The sequence below is a fragment of the Copadichromis virginalis genome, linkage group LG15 (genome assembly GCF_057382275.1).
Source record: "Copadichromis virginalis isolate Kocher_CV1m ecotype Utaka linkage group LG15, C_Virginalis_male_GT1.1, whole genome shotgun sequence".
NCBI lineage: Eukaryota > Metazoa > Chordata > Actinopteri > Cichliformes > Cichlidae > Copadichromis > Copadichromis virginalis.
The window spans coordinates 40,047,238-40,069,709 of NC_140632.1; the positions used below are offsets into that span (position 1 = coordinate 40,047,238).

At 40.2% G+C, this 22,472-nt stretch overlaps 2 protein-coding genes across 7 annotated transcripts; one reads left to right on the forward strand and one right to left on the reverse strand.

The window, feature by feature from the left end:
• Window positions 1-435: 435 nt before the first annotated feature.
• On the forward strand, window positions 436-12,376 carry LOC146693026 (vitellogenin-1-like). Of its 2 annotated transcripts, none has more exons than XM_085433348.1 (34): window positions 436-475; window positions 2,033-2,053; window positions 2,169-2,320; window positions 2,406-2,657; window positions 2,735-2,896; window positions 2,977-3,125; window positions 3,199-3,361; window positions 3,452-3,609; window positions 3,690-3,855; window positions 3,962-4,087; window positions 4,182-4,400; window positions 4,484-4,701; window positions 4,793-4,890; window positions 4,980-5,104; window positions 5,175-5,276; window positions 5,384-5,503; window positions 5,596-5,785; window positions 5,968-6,061; window positions 7,803-7,988; window positions 8,095-8,215; window positions 8,293-8,497; window positions 8,579-9,249; window positions 9,440-9,532; window positions 9,645-9,725; window positions 9,799-10,002; window positions 10,107-10,249; window positions 10,329-10,464; window positions 10,537-10,660; window positions 10,737-10,917; window positions 10,993-11,087; window positions 11,214-11,308; window positions 11,427-11,592; window positions 11,687-11,848; window positions 11,932-12,376. In XM_085433348.1, the coding sequence occupies exons 1-34, from the start codon at window positions 436-438 to the stop codon at window positions 12,021-12,023; spliced, it is 5,310 nt and encodes a 1,769-aa protein (XP_085289474.1). In that variant the 3' UTR covers window positions 12,024-12,376. The 2 variants fall into 2 exon arrangements, with proteins under 2 accessions (XP_085289474.1, XP_085289475.1); XM_085433349.1 differs by having other exon boundaries at window positions 9,473-9,532.
• A 584-nt stretch (window positions 12,377-12,960) lies between these two features.
• LOC146693027 (afadin- and alpha-actinin-binding protein-like) lies at window positions 12,961-20,003 on the reverse strand. Of its 5 annotated transcripts, none has more exons than XM_085433354.1 (14): window positions 19,883-20,003; window positions 18,395-18,509; window positions 18,024-18,175; window positions 17,605-17,808; window positions 17,302-17,412; window positions 17,036-17,171; window positions 16,830-16,905; window positions 15,806-15,986; window positions 15,453-15,609; window positions 15,017-15,153; window positions 14,576-14,749; window positions 14,352-14,469; window positions 14,003-14,150; window positions 12,961-13,898 (listed from the first exon to the last, which is right to left on the reverse strand). In XM_085433354.1, exons 2-14 carry the CDS (start codon window positions 18,411-18,413, stop codon window positions 13,763-13,765), a joined length of 1,749 nt encoding a protein of 582 aa, XP_085289480.1. In that variant the 5' UTR covers window positions 18,414-18,509; window positions 19,883-20,003; the 3' UTR covers window positions 12,961-13,762. The 5 variants fall into 5 exon arrangements, with proteins under 5 accessions (XP_085289480.1, XP_085289481.1, XP_085289477.1 ...); XM_085433355.1 differs by having other exon boundaries at window positions 14,072-14,153; XM_085433351.1 differs by having other exon boundaries at window positions 14,003-14,153.
• Between the last annotated feature and the right edge of the window lie 2,469 nt (window positions 20,004-22,472).

Below are 22,472 nucleotides of genomic sequence, written 5' to 3' on the forward strand. Positions count from 1 at the left end.
CAAATAATATTTAAGCAAACACTTGACATGTATGTAAACAACTGAAAATGTCAGTGAAACCTTATTTTTAATGAACCTTATATAGCAAAAAGTCTTTTGGATAAAGGGAGATTAGTTATATGTCAGGAAAAAAAGTGAAAAGATAAACACATCGGCAAATACACTGCAACAAAATAAGATTGTTGTGAAAAAAAATTCTATTTTTCAGTTTTACTTTCGAATGAAACGCAATGAAAATTTCTACACATCACGTCAGGACTTAGCCTGCCATATTTGAAGAGAACAAGGGCAGGTGACCCTGACTTTTCATTCACTGATATATGAGTGCAATGATCAAATGTCCAGGGGTTTGAATCATACCTTCGTGCAATTTGTCAGCACAAATTTCCCTTTAAAAGGCTGCTTACTCTGCAGACCAGCACCACCCTGTCAGCAATGAGAGCGCTCGTGCTCGCCCTGATTCTGGCCGTTGTGGGTGAGTGATGATGTTTGTGCAAAACTTTGCTATTTTATAAATATGTTCAAAAATAATGCTGATTTCATATTTGGAGTTTTATTGATTATGCGTTGAATGGTAATGTCAGTGTAATGTAGGGTCTTTACCCAACAATAAAAAGCACCTTGAAGCAACTGTTGTTGTGATTTGGTGAAATGTAAATAACATTTGAATTGAGTTGAATGTAGGTAAAGACAAATTATAGTTATGTACTTGTTATAAATTGGTAGTGGGTTTATGCCTCTTTTAAAAAAAGGTTTTCATTTTTAGGCATATGTAACAGAAAACATGCTGCGTGTTTGTTACATATTTGGTGCTTTATGTGAATTTTAATATATACAGACACAGCAGTTCAACTTTTCTTGTAAGCAGGGAGCTAAAACCTAGAACTAGAAATGAAAAAGCATTTTAGCTCACTTTAATAACTAAAATCAATTCAAATGATCAAGATCAGTTTAAAATGGGTCAGTTTGTCAGCTACTGTAGACTCTACTCACAAAGAACCGCTAAGTTTTGTACAGTGTGACTTTGTAATGGGGAAAATTCTAGTTTATCCTCACATTTCGATTCAGGTGTTTAGTCACTGTAGGATTTTGTATAACCTTTTGTTTCTTAGATGAAGGGTGTGTGTGTTTCAATATGACCAGGTGTAACTGCTTAGCTATGCTTAACGATGTTTCACTATGTATCTACTGACTGTTAAGGTGTAGAAGGACAAAATTCCCAAGAAGACCAGTCCAGGTGCTTCCTGGAGCATAGGTAGTGGGAAGTCTTTCCTGCCCAGCAACAGTCGGGTGGGATGAAAAATAGTTGTAACTGAAAAGATGCAGGGTTTTGTGTGTGAGGGTATAAAAGAGACCTGTGACGCCTCAAGGACAAAGCTTTCATGACTGTAGAACTGTGATGTTTGATGTGCGTTTGCTCTCCTGCATGCAGTAAATAAAGCGGCTTGACCACAGCTGACCTTGTTGCAGACTTTATTAACAGAAAATTCCACCACAACATTCAAAGACATTCAAATTTCCATTTCCAGCAAAACTTTGCCTATCATTTGGTTTAGTTGCTCATCTTTACTACTTCATTATCTGAATTAAAATAGAAGTCTTATTGTACACAATTATAATGAAATTTCAGAGCAGAGTCTTTGGAGCGAACATGCAGTAATTTGCACAGTAAATATAAATCATAACATATAAACACTGCTGAAAAGCATATTCAAGCCCATTCATATTTTTGGCATTGTTTGTGGATTCAGATTCTTTTTTTGTGTGTTTTCTTTTTTTCAACAGAATTTTCTAAATCTCTTTGTGCTTTGAGTCTCTGTCTGGCTCAGTTCTGAAACATGCTTAAGAGATTTGGGGTTGAATTAGTGGTTTGTATAATCACAATGTTCGGCCTTTAACATTTACAGTGCACTGCTTTCCTTTTGCCTCTGGTTTTAATTTGTAAAACAAAATGCAAACTATGTTTTCAAATGTTGAAATAGTTTCAGATTTTACTCGCTGTATTACTGATTTCTTTCTTATTTTCTTACAGCTGGTGATCTTCAACATCAAGGTAAGTTTAATACTGTGTTCATTGTGAAACAAAAACTGTAGGCCTGGTTTAGAGTTTATAGTTCATATAATTTCACAAATGAGTCATATAAATTACATTCACTGACTTCTTCCAGATCCTGTTTTTGAAGCTGGTAAAACCTACGTGTACAAGTATGAGGCGCTGCTCCTGGCGGGCCTGCTAGAGAAAGGTTCAGCGAGAGCTGGACTAAATATCAGCAGCAAAGTTAGCATCAATGCTATAGACCAGAACACATACTTCATTAAGGTAAAGATCAAAATCCTGCACAAGCTGCAGTCATTTACCTTTTACATGTATACTAATTGAATTAAACCTTACTCTTATATGAAAGCTTGAGGAACCTGAGCTCCAGGAGTATAGTGGAATTTGGCCTGAGGATCCTTTTATCCCAGCAACTGAGCTGACTTCAGCCCTCCAAGCTGAGCTCACGACTCCCATTAAGTTTGAGTATGTCAATGGTGCTGTGGGAAAAGTCTTCGCCCCTGAAACCGTCTCAACAACAGTGCTTAACATCTACAGAGGTATCCTGAATGTCTTTCAGCTCAACATCAAAAAGACACAAAATGTCTACGAGTTGCAGGAGGTTGGTGAAAGATCTTTATAAACCTGTGTGTGACAAGAAGTTGAATCTCCCTACTGAATATGTGTGCTGCTCTATAGGCTGGAACTCAGGGTGTGTGCAAGACACTTTACTCCATCACTGAGGACACAGAGGCTGAACGTGTCTATCTGAGAAAGACCAGAGATATGAACCACTGTCAAGAAAGAATAACTAAAGACATGGGGTTAGCATACACAGAGAAATGTGGAAAGTGCCAGGAGGTAGGTTTTACACATTTTATATCAGGAAACATCTGTGAAAGTGATGGGATGCATGACAAGCAACAGCTTTGTTCTTACAGGACACTAAAAACCTGAAAGGAGTTTCATCATACAGTTACATCATGAAACCACTCGATAATGGCATCCAGATCAAGGAGGCATCGGTCCATGAGCTGATCCAGTTCTCACCTTTCAGCGAGCAGCATGGAGCTGCCCATATGGAGACCAAGTATGTCCATAACAACTGTGAATACAAAAATTGATTCAAAGAACGTAAATGAACTTTTCTTTCCACATTCAAGGCAATCCTTGATGCTCCTTGAGGTTCAAACACCCCCTTATGCACCCACTACACCACCACCCCTGGCTCAGTATCCACACCGTGGAAATCTCACATATCAATTCTCCACTGAGCTTCTTCAGTTACCCATTCTGCTCCTCAATATCAGCGACATAGAGTCTCAGGTATTGTCGTAATTAAGAGATTATTGCTAAGGCATGAATTAAAAGTCTGTGCCGTGCTCGGTGATATCCTGTTTACCCCTGTGTCATTAGCTCGAGGACACTCTGAATCACCTGGTCAAACAGGCTGTAGGAAAAGTTCATGAAGATGCACCTCTGGAATTTTTGAAGTTTGTTCAACTCCTCCGTGCAGCCTCCAATGAAACTCTGGAGAACCTGTGGAGCAAACACTCAGGGAGTTCTGCCCACAGGTGATTTCACTGATTAAATGTTTAAAATATCATGTAAAGATATTTGCACAATTTGGCAAACTTCCTTTTTATTGTTTCAGAAAATGGATCATGGACGCCATTCCTGCTGTGGGAAATCCTGATGCTCTGAGATTTATCAAAGAGAAATACCTAGCAGAAACCATAACTGTGTTTGAAGCCGTTCAGGCTTTGATCACTTCGTTTCACATGGTGACAGCAACCACCGAGGCCATTGAGGTCATCGAGGTCGGTAAATCTCAACATATCTAGTGAAGTCAAGTTATTTTGTCCAGAGTAAGAAGGGACGTTTTTGCATTAACTCTGATACTCTTAACTCTGTGTGATGTTTTAGAGCCTATCAAAGGAAAGCAGCATCGCGAGAAACCCAGTTCTGCGCCAGATTGTATTCCTTGGCTACGGTACCATGATTTACAAACACTGCTATGAGAGGACTTCCTGTCCTGCTAAGCTCATACAGGTAATATAACATTGACCTTACATGCTGCCTTAGAATCACGTACACATTTAAGAATGAGAGAACGGGTGATTTACTTCCTTATTTGCTCTTGCAGCCCATTCAAGACCTTCTTGCACAGGCTCTGAAAGATGGAAACACAGAGGACATCATCCTGTTTGTGAAGGCTTTGGGAAATGCTGCGCATCCTTCTAGCCTCAAGACAATCACAAAGATGCTGCCCCTACATAGTAAATTAGGTTCATCACTGCCAGTGAGAGTTCATGCTGAAGCCATGATGGCCTTGAGGAACATCGCCAAAAAGGAGCCTAAAACGGTGAATTATCAACGCAGAGATTTCCTGATCATTCTAGTTTTGCACAAAGCTCCACACTGAGTCTGCGTTCTCTCATACATTAGGTCCAGTATTTAGCCTTTCAGCTCTACGGGGACAAGACTCTTCATGCAGAGATCCGCATGCTTGCGTGCATGGTGCTCTTTGAGACAAAACCTTCAATGAGTTTGGTGTCAGCTGTTGTTCATATTGTGAAGACAGATACAAATTTGCAAGTAGCAAGCTTCACCTACTCCCACATGAAGTCCCTGACTTGGAGCACCAGCGTTATTTATGCCTCAGTGTAAGAGTGCTTTCTAATCCTTCGTCACAATCGGATAAATCTCTGTGATTTGATCCATCCTGCAGTGAGCTCTTTCATGTTATCACTGCAGTGCTGCAGCATGCAAAGCTGGCCTGAGAATGTTGGGCCCAAACCTGGACAAACTGAGCTCACGTTTCAGCAAAGCCATCCACGTCGACGTCTATAACAGTGAGAATCGCCGTGCCTGGTTTAACTAACCTGGATCTTTATTTTCGATTTAATAATGTTTAACTGCATCTCATTAAACTCTCTGTTAGGTCCCTTTATGCTCGGTGCTGCTGCGACTGCTTACTACATCAATGATGCTGCCACCATCATGCCCAAATCTATTACGTCTAGGATCAAGGCTTTCTTTGCTGGAGCTGCTGCTGACATTCTGGAGGTAAAGGAAACCGAAATCAGTCCAGATATTTAATAACTAACCTGAAAGTTACTTGTCTTTTTTTTTCTAGGTGGGAGTAAGAACTGGGGGACTACAGGAGGCTTTTCTGAAAAACCCAGCAGTTTTTGATAGTGCTGACAGGGTCACCAGGATGAAACATGTCATTAAGGCTGTAAGCAACACCATAAAGTTACAAGAACGACAGGGACATCTTATCTGCTATCTGCAAAATGAAACAGAAGACTAGTGATCAGCTGGACTGCATCTCTCTCTCTACAGCTCTCTCACTGGAAGTCTGCACCCAACAGCAAACCCCTGACTTCCATCTACGTCAAGTGTTTTGGACAAGAAGTTGCCTTTGTTGACTTTGACAAAAACTGGTTTGGCAACACCTTTAATGTACGATTTAAACAAACAACCCATCAACCTAAAGATCAGTTTAATCACGATTTTGCAAGACGCAATATTTATAAAATATTCTTCCCCTGCAGCTCATCCTTGGCAATAACGATGCTGACACGTTTGGTAGAGATGTTTTCAAGGCTCTGCAGTCTGGTCCTACTTGGCGCTTTGTTAAGCCTCTGCTGGCTAATGAGGTGAGACATATCATGCCTACTATAGCTGGTTTCCCCATGGAGCTCGGTCTGTACACTGCTGCTGTGGCTGCTGTTCGTGGTCAAAGTGAGTGAATATTACTCAACGACCTAATATTTCCATCAACACCAAAACTTCTTTAAAAGTTTTGAGCATTTTTTTAAACTTCTTTCAAAGAAAGAAGAAGTTGCAAACTTCCTTTTAATAAATTAATGTGGAAATATCATAACAATGTGCAGAAAAGTAACTTTTCTCTTCTGTTTTCTTAGTCAAAGTCACGACAACTCCAGCTCTGCCAGAAGACTTTTATCTCAGATACCTTCTCAAGGCAGACATATACATTACTACCAAGGTCACACCAAGGTGGGGCAATAGCTGTCGCTACAATAGTAAATGGCTAATACTTTATAACACAGCACATAACTAAGGGTTTAATTCTACCCCTGGAATCAAGTGGGAATTTCCAAGAATTTTACCTGAAATTATTTTACCTGAATGGTTCACACCAGCATAATGAATACTGAAATGTAAAAAGGCAAAGTTAAGCTACTTGATGGTTGGAGAACCTAAAATACAGCAGGTACCTGCAGTGTGAGATGGGGAAGCTCCCCACTGAAAATGGCTTAATTTTGTGTTTGTGCCTCAGTTTCTGTAAAATACCTGAAGTTACGCACTACTTAAAATTACTTATGCATTACTCAAAACTCTTCATGTACTATTTAAAATGACTGTGAAGGTTCTCAGTCATCCAGGTCATCGTAGTCAAAGGAGCTTGCAAAGAAAAGCGTCTGGACTTCTTTAAGTTACTTGAAGACGTTTCACCTCTCATCCGAGAAGCTTCTTCAGTTCTAAGGTCAAATGGTGGAGAGTTCCCTTTTGAGATCCCTCCCCAGACGCCTTAACGCCCACTCACATCCTGGGCCATCTGACCTCAGGAATTCACATGATAAGGTGGGGCCAGGTTTCACAATGAGCTCACCCGAAACTCTGGCTGATTGGGACCCACACCCAGTTTCACACCTTGGCTCAGGCGATTAGAGGATCATCAGGGGTCCTTTTGTCCCTCTGTGGGGGGAAACTCCCACTAGGTTTAAATCTGGGACTCTCCACCATTTGACCTTAGAACTGAAGAAGCTTCTCGGATGAGAGGTGAAACGTCTTCAAGCAACTTAAAGAAGTCCAGACGCTTTTCTTTCCAAGCTCCTTTGACTATTTAAAAATACTTTCAGTGTAATTTGTGTCTCTTTTCTTGCAAAATAACCAAAGTTACACACTGCTTACTCACTTTTATTGCTACTTCTGTACTGTTTAAATTGCTTACAGTACAATTTGTCTTTTCCTGGAAACACAATACTTATAACTACTTGCATACTACTTAAAGTTACTTATCCATGAATTTCCTTGTTTTCTTAAAATTAAAAAAAATTAAGGTACAATTTGTGTCTCTTTTCCTGTAAAATACTCAAAGATACGCACTACTTGAATTTTCTTAAGCAATATTTAAAGATATTAGAATAGAATAGAATAGAATAGCCATTTATTGTCATTGTACATGTACAACAAAATTGCAGATGCTCCACACTATTTGTGCCAAAATAAAATATAAATAGTGTACAGCATGAATATATACAATCAAGAGGGATATATACAAAAATAAGGGAAAGGCGCACGTTAGACAACAAAATAGTTGCAAACAGGTTGGAAGTAGTGCAAAGAAAAGGTCTGAATAGAGTCTGTGTGCAAGCGACCTGAGTGATGCAGGTATTTCTGTACTATTTAAAATTACTCACATTATAATTTGCATGATTTATGTCTCCATTCCTCTAAAATACCTGAAGTTACATGCAGATTAAAGGTACGTGTGCATAATGTAAAATTACTAACAGTGTAATTATTATTTTCTTGTAAAAAACTTAAATTATTACCCTTATGCAACTGAGTCTACCTCTGGGTATTTGTTGGTAAATATAATTATATTGTAATTTCAGGTGTAATATAAGGAAATTCCACTTATTTCTAGGGGAATTAACCTCTTGGGCGCCGGCTGTATTATGACGTGTTACCAACAAATGTAATATAATGTTCAACTGTCCTCCTCTTCTAGTGCGGCTGTGAACACATTTGCTGTGTTCGGGATAAACACTGCCATACTCCAGGCTGTCATGGTATCAAGAGCCAAACTCTACTCCATCGCACCTGCCAAAACTGAAGTCACATTTAACATCAATGAGGGCTACTTAAACTTCACAGCTCTTCCTGTTTCAGTGCCTGAAAACATTACCGCTGTGGAGTAAGCCATGACATCTTTAATTTATTGCATATTCTTAAACATCGCTTCTGAGATGCTTTTACCTTTGCACTGATGATTACGGTTCATCCTTGCTTCTCTTTAACAGGGTTGAGACTTTTGCTGTGGTAAGAAATCCTGTTTCGGGAGAAAGTATCACTCCTGTGATCCCTGCCAACCCAAGACAGATTCTTATATCGAATAACACTTCTTCTGATGCTGCTAATGAGGTGAATTTAAAACCGTTTTAGAGATATAAAAAAATATTGTGTCTTTTTTATGTAATTTACATACTTTCTCCTCATAGTCGAGATCCGCAGAGTTCATTTCTCAACGTCAGAAAGCTGGCAGGCACATCAAATCTAAAATGGTGAAGAGTAAGAAGAAGTACTGCGCTCAGACTGTTAACGCTGGACTCAAGGCCTGTCTCAAGATTGCCACTGCTCACACGGGGGATGCTGCAGTGTATAAACTGGCTGGAAAGCACTCTGCTGTTTTTTCTGTCATACCAAGTAAGAACTTAGAAAAGTGCTTTTTCTAGTGACACAGTGCAGAAATTAGCTGCTAACCGCATTAACTGATGATGCTTTCAGTCGAAGGTGAAGCTGCTGAGAGACTGGAATTAGAGGTTCAACTTGGAAGTAAGGCTGCACAGAAGATCATCAAACACATCACCCTTAGAGAAGAAGAAATCCCCGAGGAAACACCAGTCTTAATGAAGCTCCACAAAATCCTGGCCTCTACCCAGAAGAATAGCACCATGTCCTCCTCCTCGTCGTCCTCCAGTTCCAGGAGCTCTCGCCTTCCTGGCAGCTCCTCTTCCTCTAACTCCAGCTCTTCATCCCATTCTAGCAGGAAGACCATTGATGCAACTGCTCAACAAGTCCAGTTGGTGAAAAGACGTTACAGCAGCAGCAGCAGTAGTAGTAGCAGTAGTAGTAGAAGTAGTAGTAGCAGGAGTAGCAGCAGCAGTAGCAGCAGCAGTAGCAGTAGTAGTAGAAGCAGCAGAAGCATAAGTAGTAGCAGCAGAAGCAGCAGTAGTAGCAGTAGTAGTAGTAGTAGTAGTAGCAGTAGTAGAAGCAGCAGTATCAGTAGTAGTAGAAGCAGCAGCATAAGTAGAAGCAGCAGCAGCACAAGCAAAAGAAGCAGCAGCTTCAGCTTCTCCACCTCTGTCAGTACTTCCAAGTCCAGCTTTGCATCAAGCTTTGCGTCGCTCTTCAGTCTTAGTTCAAGCTCTTCTCACTACAGTGTGCACCACAGAAAGGTAAACATGCTGTATTATATTCAGACAAAGAGCCGCTTGAGCTGTCACTACTACTGTTTGAATATTTATATTGTATAAGTCAGCATTTTATTAATATTCTGTTTTCTATCTATAGTTTTAATTGATTTGAAATCTCATAGTTATCTGAGTATATGGCCACTGTGGTTGCTGACAAAATGTTTCTTCATAGCAACCTGCGAGTCATCGCCACAAATCGAAGGAGAATCACAAAGAGAAACACAAAGAGAAGCACAAGAAAAACCACAAGGGTCACAAGACTCCAGTGAGAACCCATTTACACCATGTTTGAAGTATGACAATACTGCACATTGTACAGTTTGCACAGGTGGTAACTTGTGTTGTCTTTTGCGTGGCACTATATGGCATTCTTGTAGCATCACACCTCTAAAGCCACATCATCAGAGGTTTTCAGAAGCAGAAGCAGTGGCTCAAGCTTGGACGCTATCCAACATAAGGTCAAATCCCGTCAAATCTTCTTTCCGGCGAGGGATTTTATGGATGTACTCACATGAATAGTTGTCCCCACAGAAGCGGTTCCTTGACAGTCAAGCTGCCGTGTTTGGCATGATCTTCCGTGCTGTTAAAGCTGACAAGAAGAAGCAGGGATACCAGTTCATTGCTTACATGGACAAAACCACCAGCAGACTTCAGATCATTCTAGATGACATTGTTCCTGATAACAACTGGAGGCTCTGTGCTGATGGAGCCGTGTTGAGCATGCACAAAGTCAAAGTGAGACACTGTCCGCCTTATTTTTGGATGTTGAACTAAGCATAGCACGAAAAAAACGAACCTAAACCTTTCTGCCATTTGTCATTTCGATTTGTTCTTTCTAGGCTAAAATGAACTGGGGAGCAGAATGCAACCAACATGACACCGCGATTACAGCGGAAACTGGTCTTGTCGGTCGAAACCCTGCAGCTCGGTTGAAGGTGGACTGGAATCGGTTACCGTCTGATCTCAAGCATTGTGCAAAGACGTATGAAACTTCACAGACACTGTCACGCATGTCATACAGACAATATGAAACCATCTGATATCTGTAAATTCCTTTGCAGGATGTATAAGTACATTTCTGCTCACATGCCAGCCGGCTTGATTCAGGAAAAGGACAGAAACAGCGACAAGCAGCTCTCGCTTACTGTGGCTGTAGTATCTGACAAGATCATCGACCTGATTTGGAAAACACCGAGAGTACGAACAGCAAAGTTGTTGTTTCAAAATCATATGTTTTGATTTTTCTCACAATAATTATTCTGTTTACAGAGCACTGTTCATAAGCGGGCTTTGCATCTTCCCATCACTCTGCCAAGTAACGAGATCAAAGATCTTACTCCCTTCGGTGACGTCTCTGGAAAGGTCAAGCACTTGTTAGCTGCGGCTGGCGCAGGTAATGGCTCGTGCCTGTCATTTAAACGTGGACAGGCTGTGTCCTTTTCTGACACATCATTTTTTCCCCTCCTCAGTTGAATGTAGCTTCACCGGCAATACACTGACCACATTCAACAACAAGAAATTAAAGAACGAGATGCCCTCAAACTGCTATCAGGTTCTGGCACAGGACGGCACAGACGAGCTGAAATTCATCGTTCTACTGAGGAAGGATCGCACTGAACACAAGCAGATCAGTGTGAAAATTGCTCACATGTAAGATTTCATTAAAAACACGAAAGAAACTCTGGTTTTTGACAAAACTGAGTCTTTTTATTTCTTCTCGTGCAGAGACATTGACCTCTATCAGAGGAGAACCAGTGTGACTGTGGATGTGAACGGGCTGGAAATACTCACGAGCAACCTGCCCTATCATTATCCCCGAGGTTTCTATGCAGTCTAAAACCTTTGAATCGGATTTTGCAAACTACCATCAAACCTACGATCAAATTTTATCCCAGATCTTTGTGTTGAAAAAACGAGAGTAATCATGGAACCTTTTTGTCTTACAGCTGACATCCAGATCAAACAAAGTGGCGAAGGCATCTCTGTGTATGCAGCTAGCTTTGGTCTTCATGAAGTCTACTTTGACAAGAAGTCATGGAAGGTAAAAGCAAAACTGATAACTTTGGTTATGAGCTTAAAAGGAAAAACGAAAAAGACCAAGCGAGATGGAAATTCAGTTAAAATTGACGTCTGATTAATCACGTGATCCTACGATGCAGATTAAAGTTGTGGACTGGATGAAGGGGAAGACTTGTGGGCTCTGCGGAAAGGCTGACGGGGAGACCATGCAGGAGTATCGCACACCCACTGGATGGATAGCCACGACAGCAGTGAGCTTTGCTCATTCTTGGATTCTGCCAGCTGAGAACTGCAGAGACGCCACTGGTAAGACAAAGATATCTGATGTAATCATGGCAAGTCTTCTAAAGAATAATATACTGAATCTATCAGGAACCCTAAAATCCCTGCTGTGTTACAGAGTGCCGTATGAGGCATGAATCGGTGCAGCTGGAGAAGCAGGGAAACATGCAAGCTCAGAACTCCAAGTGCTACTCTGTCGACCCTGTACTGCGCTGCATGCCTGGGTGCTTCCCTGTGCGCACCACCAGCGTCACTGTTGGCTTCCACTGCCTTCCAGCTGGTGAGTCTACAAAGATTAAAAATGCAACATCGTGGAGAAAAACACGGAGTTTCTAATTATTTTTGCTCCCTTCACGTCCGCAGGTTCCAGCCCCTCCAGCGTGTATAAGAGCGTGGACCTGATGGAAACTACGGAGAGTCACCTCGCCTGCACCTGCACAGCTCAGTGTGCTTAACAACAGCACTGTCAGTCTCAGACATTACATGTATGTTTTGAATGTTATTTTAAATAAAGTGAATCTCCAGATAAACTTACTGAGCTAAAAATGAACTCTGGCGAATTTCAAAAGGAAAATCTGTACCGAATAAGACTGTTTATTACATTTATTGTAACACAGAGACAATAGAAATGAGATCATCTGTGAAATAAAGTGTGAAGCTGAACGCACCCATATAAATTCAGTAATTGCCAGTTTTCCTTCTGGCTTAAATAAGTGATCCATATTCTCCATCCACTTCCCTGCTTTCTGTGATATCATCCACATAAATGCTTCCCTTATACAGTGTGGTGACTGCAATTAATTTGCACATGCCAGATGACAAGTGTTGTGTAATTCTCCAAATTTTGGTATCGATCCAAACACTGATAGTGGGACTACTAACATATAAAGGCAGCTTATGTAGAGAAGAGCAGTGCGTTATCATTTATTAGATACATCACAATCATTTTGCAAATTCTGAACGCCTTTTAAAGACTTCTACTGTGATTTTTACTTTGCACAATAATTACTTAAGCCACTAAAACACACCTTTCAGCTTTTTGTGTAATTTGAAAGATTTTTTTGGACATGGAATGTAAATATGCCTGTTTCCAAAGAGCTTTGGGTCAACTTCTGTTGTTTAAATGTGCTTTAGGCTATGAATGAAATTGAACTTAAGAGGATAGAAACAAAGTATTGATCTGATACCAATACCAGCATTGGTGTCGAAACTATTTGGATCAATCCGTCCACCTCTACTGTTGACTTCGAATGAACTAGTGATTCAGAAACACACACATAGTGATGTCCTAAAGTCAACAGAAGTTTTGTATGCACTCAGTTTGTGCAAAGGAAGAACATTGAAACACACATTAATGAATGATGCCGTGTTTAGTATACAAAACCAAGTGTATTCTATTCATATAGATAAAGTATTTTATTTTACCTCTTAATAAACACACCCATTGAATGGCTATAATTATTGGTGCCATGGTATTCTTCTTATAGTGCATTTTGTTTTCCAGTCTCAGTCCACCACAGAGGAATGGGAACCAGGAGAGGCAGTGATGATTAAAAAAAAATCAGTGATTACTTCCCCGATAGAAGTCAAAACTATAATGAGCGTGAACATGAACATGTCATTTAACATTTGAGAGGAAAATAACGGCCACCTGTCAACACAAAGCTCCTAAAAGAAAAGTGACATTAAAGAAACAAATTGTTTCATGACAAATCATATTAACGTCACAGTGGACTAAAGTCACTATCTCCTACATAATATGTAAATTGTGCAAGATGTTACATTCTTCCTATTCAAAGCAGCAGATAAACTACCTGTTACAAACCTAACAGCAACATTTACTGGAAAAATGAGCTGTCACTCAGTCACATTCTCAGTGTTGTAAACAGAGCCGGCATACTTGATTTGATTTACCCAGTCACATATTGTCACATATTGCATCAGCAGCATCTAAATGTAAGATATGCCAATTTATGATTTACAGTACCATAAATAAGTAAACTAACTACATACTATATGCAGTACATTAATACAGATCCAGCAAACCAGAACGTCACTCTTAACGCTCTTTCCTTCTTAAGCTGTTTAATCATTTTACAGTCCATCTGTGGGCCTTTGGCATCCACCCATCAGACGCATCAGACATAAACACTGGACATGATACGTCTGATTCAAGTGAACGGAGTTTTTGGCTTCAGATGGAGCTGTTCTTCTCCTGTGAGAGTGTGTGGTCCTCGCTGTACTCCCACTGTTGGTGCTGGACGAAAACATCTCCACAAAACGTGCCCGATTCCTCCACATGTTCCCCGTTTGTCTTTGGTTGCACTGAGCTGCAATCACATTGAGGGGAAAACTTCAAATTAAGTTCATGCAGGTACATTATGCCATGCTTATTACTAATTCAGAAACTGTGGTACACATAAAGCAACCACACCTGTTTTCTGGGATAAAGCAAAGCGTGCGACACAGGTCAGTGGTGGAAGCCGACGCGAGCGCGACACACCTGGGTGTGGGGGAGGCTGTGTCTGAAGGACATTTGATGAGCTTTTCTGGAGCCACCGTCGCAGCCGCCTCTGTTTCAGCTGCTGGGGAAAAAAGAGGCTGATTTAATGACTGCTGGAATTGATGGAAATTACTCATCACTTAAAAAGAAACTTAGTCATAAGTCTATTTGGATATATTTTCCTTTTTTCAACTCCTGTCAATACGTAACATTTTCAAACCATCTAAAGCAACTGCTGCTCTTCATTTTAGGGAAACTGATAGAAAACTGAGAGACTCACATATCAAAAAGGCACTTTTAGATTTTAACAATGGGGTTTTCTTTGAGTCTGCAAATGGACTCAAGTTTAAAAACTGGTGTTTGAGCCATGTTGCCCGATCCTCCTCAAAGGCCTTCCTCTGCAAAATGAACCCAAAAAAAGGTTTTAAAAACAGTTCAAGCATCTTACCTGTCATATGCACACAACTTTGCACAAGATGTAAACTAATATTTGTTTTTAATCACCTCGTGGCTCAGTCTGATGGCTGCCTCTGTAAAGTTCTTCCTCTCCCTCTCAAAGATCTTCCTCTGCTCCTCCAGAGTCTTCCACTCGTCCCCGAGGCGCTCCTTCTCTTGAAGCATGTAGCAATTGCTTAGCAGGGATGCGGTTTCCTCATCACATGCAGAGCTTACCTGATGCTATAGGAAAGAAAGGAACGTGGATGAATTAATCAACAATTTATTGATTATTTATAAAACAAAATGAGTTTCAACCAAAACACAAACAACAGTAAGTCAGGTGTTCATTCCAGAGTAACGTGAGAAGTAGCAGACATCTCTGATCCTGTTTTTGGTAAATGTGTTTTCCTTTCACTCAACACCGATAAATATTAAAGACACTTTCTCTCTGTGTGTGCAAATTTCAGCTTTTAAATCCACACAACCTCAGGGCTAATTCACCCGTACCTGCAGGAGCTGCTGCTGTGTTTGAATAAAGTCTTTGCACTGCTGGATCTCCAGCTTTAGTCTGTCCATCTCTTCCTCCTGAGTCTCTTGTGGAACAGCATCAGTGTTTTTGCTTTCCACCATCTGAACCAAGGATGCTAAGCAAAAAGCCCAAATAAACATGTCTTATAAATACTGAATTCAACAAGAAGGAACAGTAAGTAAACATCAAACACAAAGTGACAGAGCCGCTGTATATAAAATATTCAAACCATTCATTATCTTTTGCTTCCAATCAGCTCATAACATTTCTTGATTTTAACAGACAAAAAAACATAACAGGTCCATGTGTGAATACTGACTTTTAATTCTTTGAGCAATCACAGCAGAGGCTTCAGTTAATAATTTAAACAATTATTTGAATTAGTGAGGAATCGTTGATGTCACAGTATTTTACCCTGGCTGTCCAGTCTTTCCACGTGGCTCTTAAGTCTCCTCCACTGGAGACGAATACTGTTGGTCAGTTTCTCCCGGGCATGAAAGCAATAAAGCTCTACACTTTCCTTACTGGAATCGAACACCTCTTCCTCTTCCTCTTCCTCCTCCGATGTGGCCTGGAGTGAATAAATCAATCAAACATTTTCCAGTCTCCTGGTAGCACATCTAACAAACATTTTTGAACGACTAAGTGAAACAAAGAAGGAGGCTGATTGTTTGAAATTGCGAGGAAATGTCATCAGCGGCTTTAAAATGTGACGGAAGAGTCGCAAAAGAAAAATACAAAGTATACAAAAGGTGATCAAACACTACCTGTACGCCACTGTGTTCAGGTTTGTTGCTTTTCGCAGCTGGTTTTCTTGAACTTAGAATGGACACCATGTCTTTTTTTATCTGCTGCAACACTTTCCTCAGCTCTGCATTTTCCAGCACGAGCTCTCTGTGGCGAGCGTCATAGTCGCTCAGCAGAGTCTTATACATTTCCCCTTCATGCCTTATGAAGAGAAACACAGGTCTCTTATCAGTTAGACAGTTGCGCTCAATTTAAGAGGAAACATCCAAGATTAGTGCCAGCCATGTTTGAGGTTCATGCTGCCAAAAATGTTCATTAGAGTGACCTAGAAAACTGACAAAGGCACTAATCTGCTTCTTGTTTGAGGCTCCAAAGTATAGCGACTAACATAGAGGAGTGTCTCTGATCCAAAAAAGGTTCACCTATGTATCTAGGGTTCTCAGAGTGCCACTGGCCACCCTTACTAAGAGTTTATGCAAGCAACAAAGAAGATTGAGCAGAGGGGTCATTTCTCTAATGCCAACTTTCCACTCTCCAGTCATCTTAGTCACACAGGTCTAGACACCAGTGTCTCTAGGCGAGTGGTTATTGGAGGTTGCTGGTCAATAGGTGAACATAATCACAAAGAGGTATGCAGTGATGCACCAAAGACCACCTTATGATTAATTTGGTCACTAGCAGATAGCCGCGGTTACTGTAGCTGTCAGGCTGTCTGCAAACACTTGCCAACTACTCACCGAGTGCTAGTTAAACTGTGGAAGGTGCAACACAAACTGGAAACTGAGAATTTTGGCACTCGGAGTAAAGGTTGTGCCTCAACACTGCAACCAGTAAATTTTAAAAAATTGCAACTATTCAAGAATTAGTTGGAGAATATGCATTTTGCCCAGTCTCTAGGATCATGTGACTAAGGCAGTATCAGACTGAACCTCTATAACTTTGACACATACAATCAATCTTCACACTAACAGTTAAATGTTAGTCATTTAACTTGATTCTTTGCAGTCAAAACCCAGATTTGACATATAAAAGAAGTGAACTTACTTTGCTTCTGTCTTTTCAGTTTTCCAAAGGCTTCTCTTCCCATCAGCTCTCCCAATGTTGTTTAATACATCAATGGCTGAAGAGCCCGGAGAACAAATGTGGGAAAATAAGAAATTCTGAGACTTGAAAGGAAAGAAGTTTCACCTCTCACACACAAGACATTGAATTAACTATTGATGCAACGAATGATGTAAAGAGGATTTTACCCTGTTTCTTCTCCTTTTTGTCAACCAGCAGCTGATTCAGTCGTTCCTTCAGTTTGTTAAATTCTCTTTCCTTCCTTTTCATCTCGTGATTGTACTGGCTGGCCCGGCTTGCAATAATGTTCTGAAGCTTTTGAACCTAGGGGATTGTGAATAAAAGAAACTGTGACTTCTAATAAAATTGGCGCCCTTTCTCCTGAAACCCAAATACCAGACCATGAAAGCCAGATTGGTCTCACACTGTCTGTGGCAGCACTTAATAAAAATACCTCTTCTTTTTCATTCTTCAGACAGCTCTGCAAACTTTTTGCTTTCAGCTGCAGCTGCCGTTCTCTCTCAAGAAGTCCCGTGTTTTCTCTTTTAGAGAGTTCGAGCTGCTCCTAAAAAATAATACAATGGGCAGGAACTCAGTAAAAGACCAGAAGTGTTTTGGAGAGCTTAACAAAAGGATGCACATCACAATGTTTTTTCAGAAATAAAAGGAAGAAACAAAACTCTAATGCCAATTCACCAACAGCACGTTGCTTTACTACAGATAATGCTACCTGTGTTTTTCAGGTGAGCTAGTGTACCTTCAGATGAGTGATGGTGAGCTGCAGGTGATCGATACTGCTGCTAGATTTAAGCTGCTCCACTTCCATGCTTTCAAGGGTTCTGAGGCCCCGGCGCTGCAGCTGAATCAGGTCATACATGCAATTTAGCACAGCCACAATATTCAGCTCTGAGCTGTCGCCCGACTCTGTCCAAACTGGTGGGAGGCCAAGAGAAGATATTTCCTTTAAAGGCAGAGCAAAGGGAAAAGTGTGAAGGAGGACTAACACAAATTCTCTCTGTCTTGTGTCCCTGAAAACATTCATTCAAATAAAGATTTTCTTTAAAGGCTAATTTGTTTTAGCAGTACAAGACAAACCCAGGAGACTGCAGTCATGTACACGTTTCAATAGGGCACCTAACATCAGTAACAGCTGTGGTAATGTGCAAGGCTACCAACCTGATTGATGTGTGACAGACATTGTTGCACATTGTGCTCTGTGCAGAAGGTACTGAGCATGTAGGAGTTTCTGTGCAGCAGCAGTGATGATTGGCTAAACTGTCTCAAGGGGGATGCTCCATATTCAACAGAGCTGCTGCGACCGTCCTTGACTTGTGGAGAAAGAAAGAAGCCTGTTAAGTATTGTACATTACTCTACGCTGATTCAGTGTCTAACAATACATTTACTAGGTGTCACTAAAAATGGCTTTTATCAATCATATTTATCAATTAAGTGTTCTTTACTGCAAAGCCGAGGTCGACATTCAGAACTGAAGGTACAACACTGCACTGATATATATTCAGTGGCCTTTAAAGACGTCAAAACTCACCCAGGGAGGACTCTGGCATGTTTGCAGTGCAGACCTCAGGCTTTGTCTCTGGATCATCTACTGCATTTGCAGGACAGGCAACGTTTGCCACGGGATCCACCTACGCAGCCTGCTCCTGAAATAGACGATCAGATTAACAGCAGCGATTCAACTCGTCTGGATTACAAGGATTTGGGAGGCAGTGGTGAGAGATGGAGGCATGAAGCTAGAGAGCACGGTCTGAGGATAAGTGATTTATTCACTTATCAGTGGCAACAAGCTACACAGAAAACATCCAGCGCACTCGCAGGTACCCCACAGTGTGTTTATTTAAAACGTTTAGCTTCAAATCTAACAATGTAGCTTTTGTTATCAAACCATTGTCAGTGCAGGCTGAGTATCTAACAGGTTACGATTTGGGACACAAGAGATCCTCTCATCACAATGTGCTTATCAGCTGATTAGACTAATCCCAGACAGACAACATGCTTGTTTGTCTGCAGGCATTCACGTTCAAAAACATGAATGAAAAAAATTATGTGAGGAAAGTATTTCCTTCTAACAAAATAAACAGTGTGCACTGACACTACTTCAAACATACAACATCCTTTTACAGCGCTTCACAAGACATCAGCTACTGTACCAGAGTGAGACCTAAAAATATTTCTCTTACTCAGACATTTTTCCCTCTTATCACCATCTGTTATGAGAAGTGTGACTTTTAGGGGACCTACCTTTGGTTTCAGTGATACTTAATCAGTCTGCAGAAACAGATGGCAAGCCTTCAGCCACAAAGCCTGAGGAGCATGGGCCCGGCTTATATAGACTACTCAACAAGTACTAACCTTTAGCTCATTAGGTCACCATTCACAAACTGAGTCCTGACAGAATGTGTTTACAGTGTAATGGTGAAATAACATAAAATAGTCACTGAAATTTTAGACCGGAGAACTTGATGGGATCACAGCAGAAACTAAACTAAGCCGCACTGTTTATGTTTACCGGGTGGAAGCTAAAGCTCTCTGTAGTAAATCTTTCCTTCATATAATAGTATAATATAATATGATATAATTAAAAGTTCAGCTACATCCCTTTACAAAATTGGCAGGTATATTAAATTAAAAACATCTCTAAAATTATTTAAATTGGAAATGAAGATTATTGGCCGTTTGAATGAAGGATTTATTACACCATAACTGCGCAGTCGGTGTTCCTAATTATTGGAAACTCAAAAATCCCAGGTAAGTAAAGTGTCCAGTCACGCATTATTTTAGCTAACGTTAAGGTTTGCCGATGAAATTAAATAAATAAATAAAGCATAATAAAGCAAATGTTATTCGGGTTTCTCACCAGCCGTCAGCGCTAAACTAACGTTGTCCACGGAGCGCTACCACCGCAGAACAGCGAAAACAGAAGCCGGAGGGCTACCACAGCCGGACGAACAAGTTAGGTAGCCTCGACAGTTGGTGTTTTAAATGTTTACATCATGAGGAAACAAAACTCACTTGCCTTACGATACAATTTGACACGTATCTCTCCAATGCAGCTCGCACCGGACCGTCTCCTTAAGCCCCGTCGTTCCTAATGACAGTGTACGCCACCGCAAGCACTCCAAGCATAGCGCTAATTGGCCCACTCGTTGTCTAGCAACCAAACATGGCTTATTGTGATTGGCTCTTGGCGTTTTATCTGCTTCAACAGCAAGTGTTTATTTTATTTATTACACTTATTATAATACACAATGTTAGTGATATATATATATATATATATATATATATATATATATATATATATATATATATATATATATATATATATATAATTATCATATCACATTAACTTTAATGTCTATAGGAAAAGTAGAATTAATACTCCAAATTGTAGTTACAATGATCAAAACGACAAAACAGACATTCTTATATTACAAAAGCAATGTTTGGGTCAGACACTATTTTTGTAATATACCCAATCCTGATTAAGTGTTAATCCTGATTAATAACTAAATAATGATATATATGTTCATCCTATTGCCCTATCTGCATATTTGTTCTCTAAACAGCCTGCAAGGACACAGCCTTTTCACGCACTGGTTTTCTGTAGTTTTAGGAAGCAATCAGTCACTCATTGAAGTTGGGACCTAACTAAAATGCTTTTTAGTTAACTATAGTAACCTGGTGAAAAAGGCAGTTTTGTTAACTAAACTAAAACGTAAAAAAGGCTTTTAAAAATAAAATAAAATATAAAGAAAATATCTTTAGTTTTAGTACTTGTTGGTTTGGTCACCGTGTTATTACAACTAATAATGCCCAATGAGGCATTGATGCACATGTTTATTGAGACTTTGGATGTCTACAAGTCTGTGAGTCAACTGCTTTCAAAGTGTTGTGTGTTTTTATTATAACACCTGTACTGATTTTCATAAATCTGACATAAGCCCTCTAGACAAAAATAAAAGCTAATCATTTAAAAAATAATAATCAGATTTTTTTTAACACAGAAACTAATTTAAAAAAAAGTCAAAATGTCAAAAAAAAATAATAAATAAAAATTATTGGAGAATACAAAACTATCACAACTCTTACTTCACATTAACTTTCAAATAGAAGATTCATGCACAACCTTTTCCCTGTTGTATTGAAAGAAAGAAAATGAGAGTGGCTGAATGAGAGAAGAGAGTCATATTGCAGAGTGTCTCCCCTTTGAATTTTAAATAAAGCCATTAGGATCTGATGGCAGAGAGTAGCAGCTGAGGCTCCATCTGAGTAAGACATCAATGTCAGCTCTTCAGCCCTGTCCCCCGGGACCGAGATGTTAACCACTCCCCGGTAATCATACTGCCACCACCCACATAAAAAGAGGTTTTAGGTTACCATGTGAAAAGAAGCCAGAAATGTACAAGATAATGGGAAATGAGTACAAATATCTGTTACACGCATTTATATTTGGAGTGAAGTTTCCCTGGCTTTATAAATGTGTTTTCTGGTCAGTTTCAAATATGAGAGAGGCTTATCTGTTCTTAGCATCCATTTCCCTTCAAAATACACAAAAAAAAAACAAATGTCATGGTATGCAAGAAATACCACCATAATTAGGTTTAACTTGGGTGGGTTTAGGGATCCTCTTTGTTCATTGAGATGCCACAAAAGATCCAATCACTGCAGCAACGACGCTGCCAGTGGCCAGGAATGTGCTGAAGATCGCCCCCTTCTGGAGTGTTTGTAAATGTATTTCCCCACAGAAATGCACACGCAAGTAAAAGTTGAGAAAGAAGTACTATGAGTCCTGATCAGACTTCACGTATGTGCAGGGTGACTGGATCCCAATAAACTAAGCAAACGCTGTGTTTAGGTAAAAAGAAAGCTGGCGTTTGTTCTCGTGGTTTAATTATAGTCTTTATATTATTTTTTATCTGCATGTCAGATTATTTTTATGTACAGTCTGATTTGTGACATGGTGCACAGTAGTTTGTGTGGTGAGACTAACTGTTAAAAGGATGATGGATGTGCTTAAGAGGACCACAGGAGCAGATTGGGGGATCTTCATCTGTGTGTCAGGATTGATCTGAACTGTGGGCCAGATGCGCTCAAGATCCAGTGCCATACTGGGAATCTCTCCTCTCCCACATGATTGATGCCACTTTCTTCAAGGACCCCAGAGACTGCCATGGAGGAACTACAGGAACAGCTCCACTAACAATCAGGCAATCTCTGACAGCAAATTGATAAATTACCCTTTAGATAATAAATCTTTCAGACGTATTATTTTCAAATGAAATAATATCCACTAGGAAACAAGCTCAGTGGACACAACGCTGAAGTAAACAGCATTGTGTCCAATGTTGTGCAGCCATTAGCTTTGGTAGCATACACAGCATTTCACAGCTGACGGTGCTTTCACTCTGTATTTGGAGCAATAACTGTCTCTAATGTTCCACCAGATGGCAGTGAGTACATTTCACTACGTCCTTAAATCTCAATTCAAGTGTTGTTTTTTGTTCATATGCTTCACTGTGAAATGTGCACAGCGGAAATACAAAGTAGTAGTAATACAATATTTTACTGTTCCTAACCACCTATTACATAAATATAAGTTCTGCTGG

What these genes read in the sequence shown, in the direction of transcription:
- LOC146693026 (XM_085433348.1), top strand. Translation starts at nt 436, where the DNA reads ATGAGAGCGCTCGTGCTCGCCCTGATTCTGGCCGTTGTGG. An exon ending in TGGTGATCTTCAACATCAAG is followed by an intron (nt 2,054 to 2,168) that starts GTAAGTTTAATA and finishes GACTTCTTCCAG; the next exon opens with ATCCTGTTTTTGAAGCTGGT. An exon ending in ACTACCAAGGTCACACCAAG is followed by an intron (nt 6,062 to 7,802) that starts GTGGGGCAATAG and finishes CTCCTCTTCTAG; the next exon opens with TGCGGCTGTGAACACATTTG.
- LOC146693027 (XM_085433351.1), bottom strand. An exon ending in GGAAAGACTGGACAGCCAGG is followed by an intron (nt 15,154 to 15,452) that starts GTAAAATACTGT and finishes CTTTTTGCTTAG; the next exon opens with CATCCTTGGTTCAGATGGTG. An exon ending in TGCTTTATCCCAGAAAACAG is followed by an intron (nt 13,899 to 14,002) that starts GTGTGGTTGCTT and finishes ATGTGATTGCAG; the next exon opens with CTCAGTGCAACCAAAGACAA.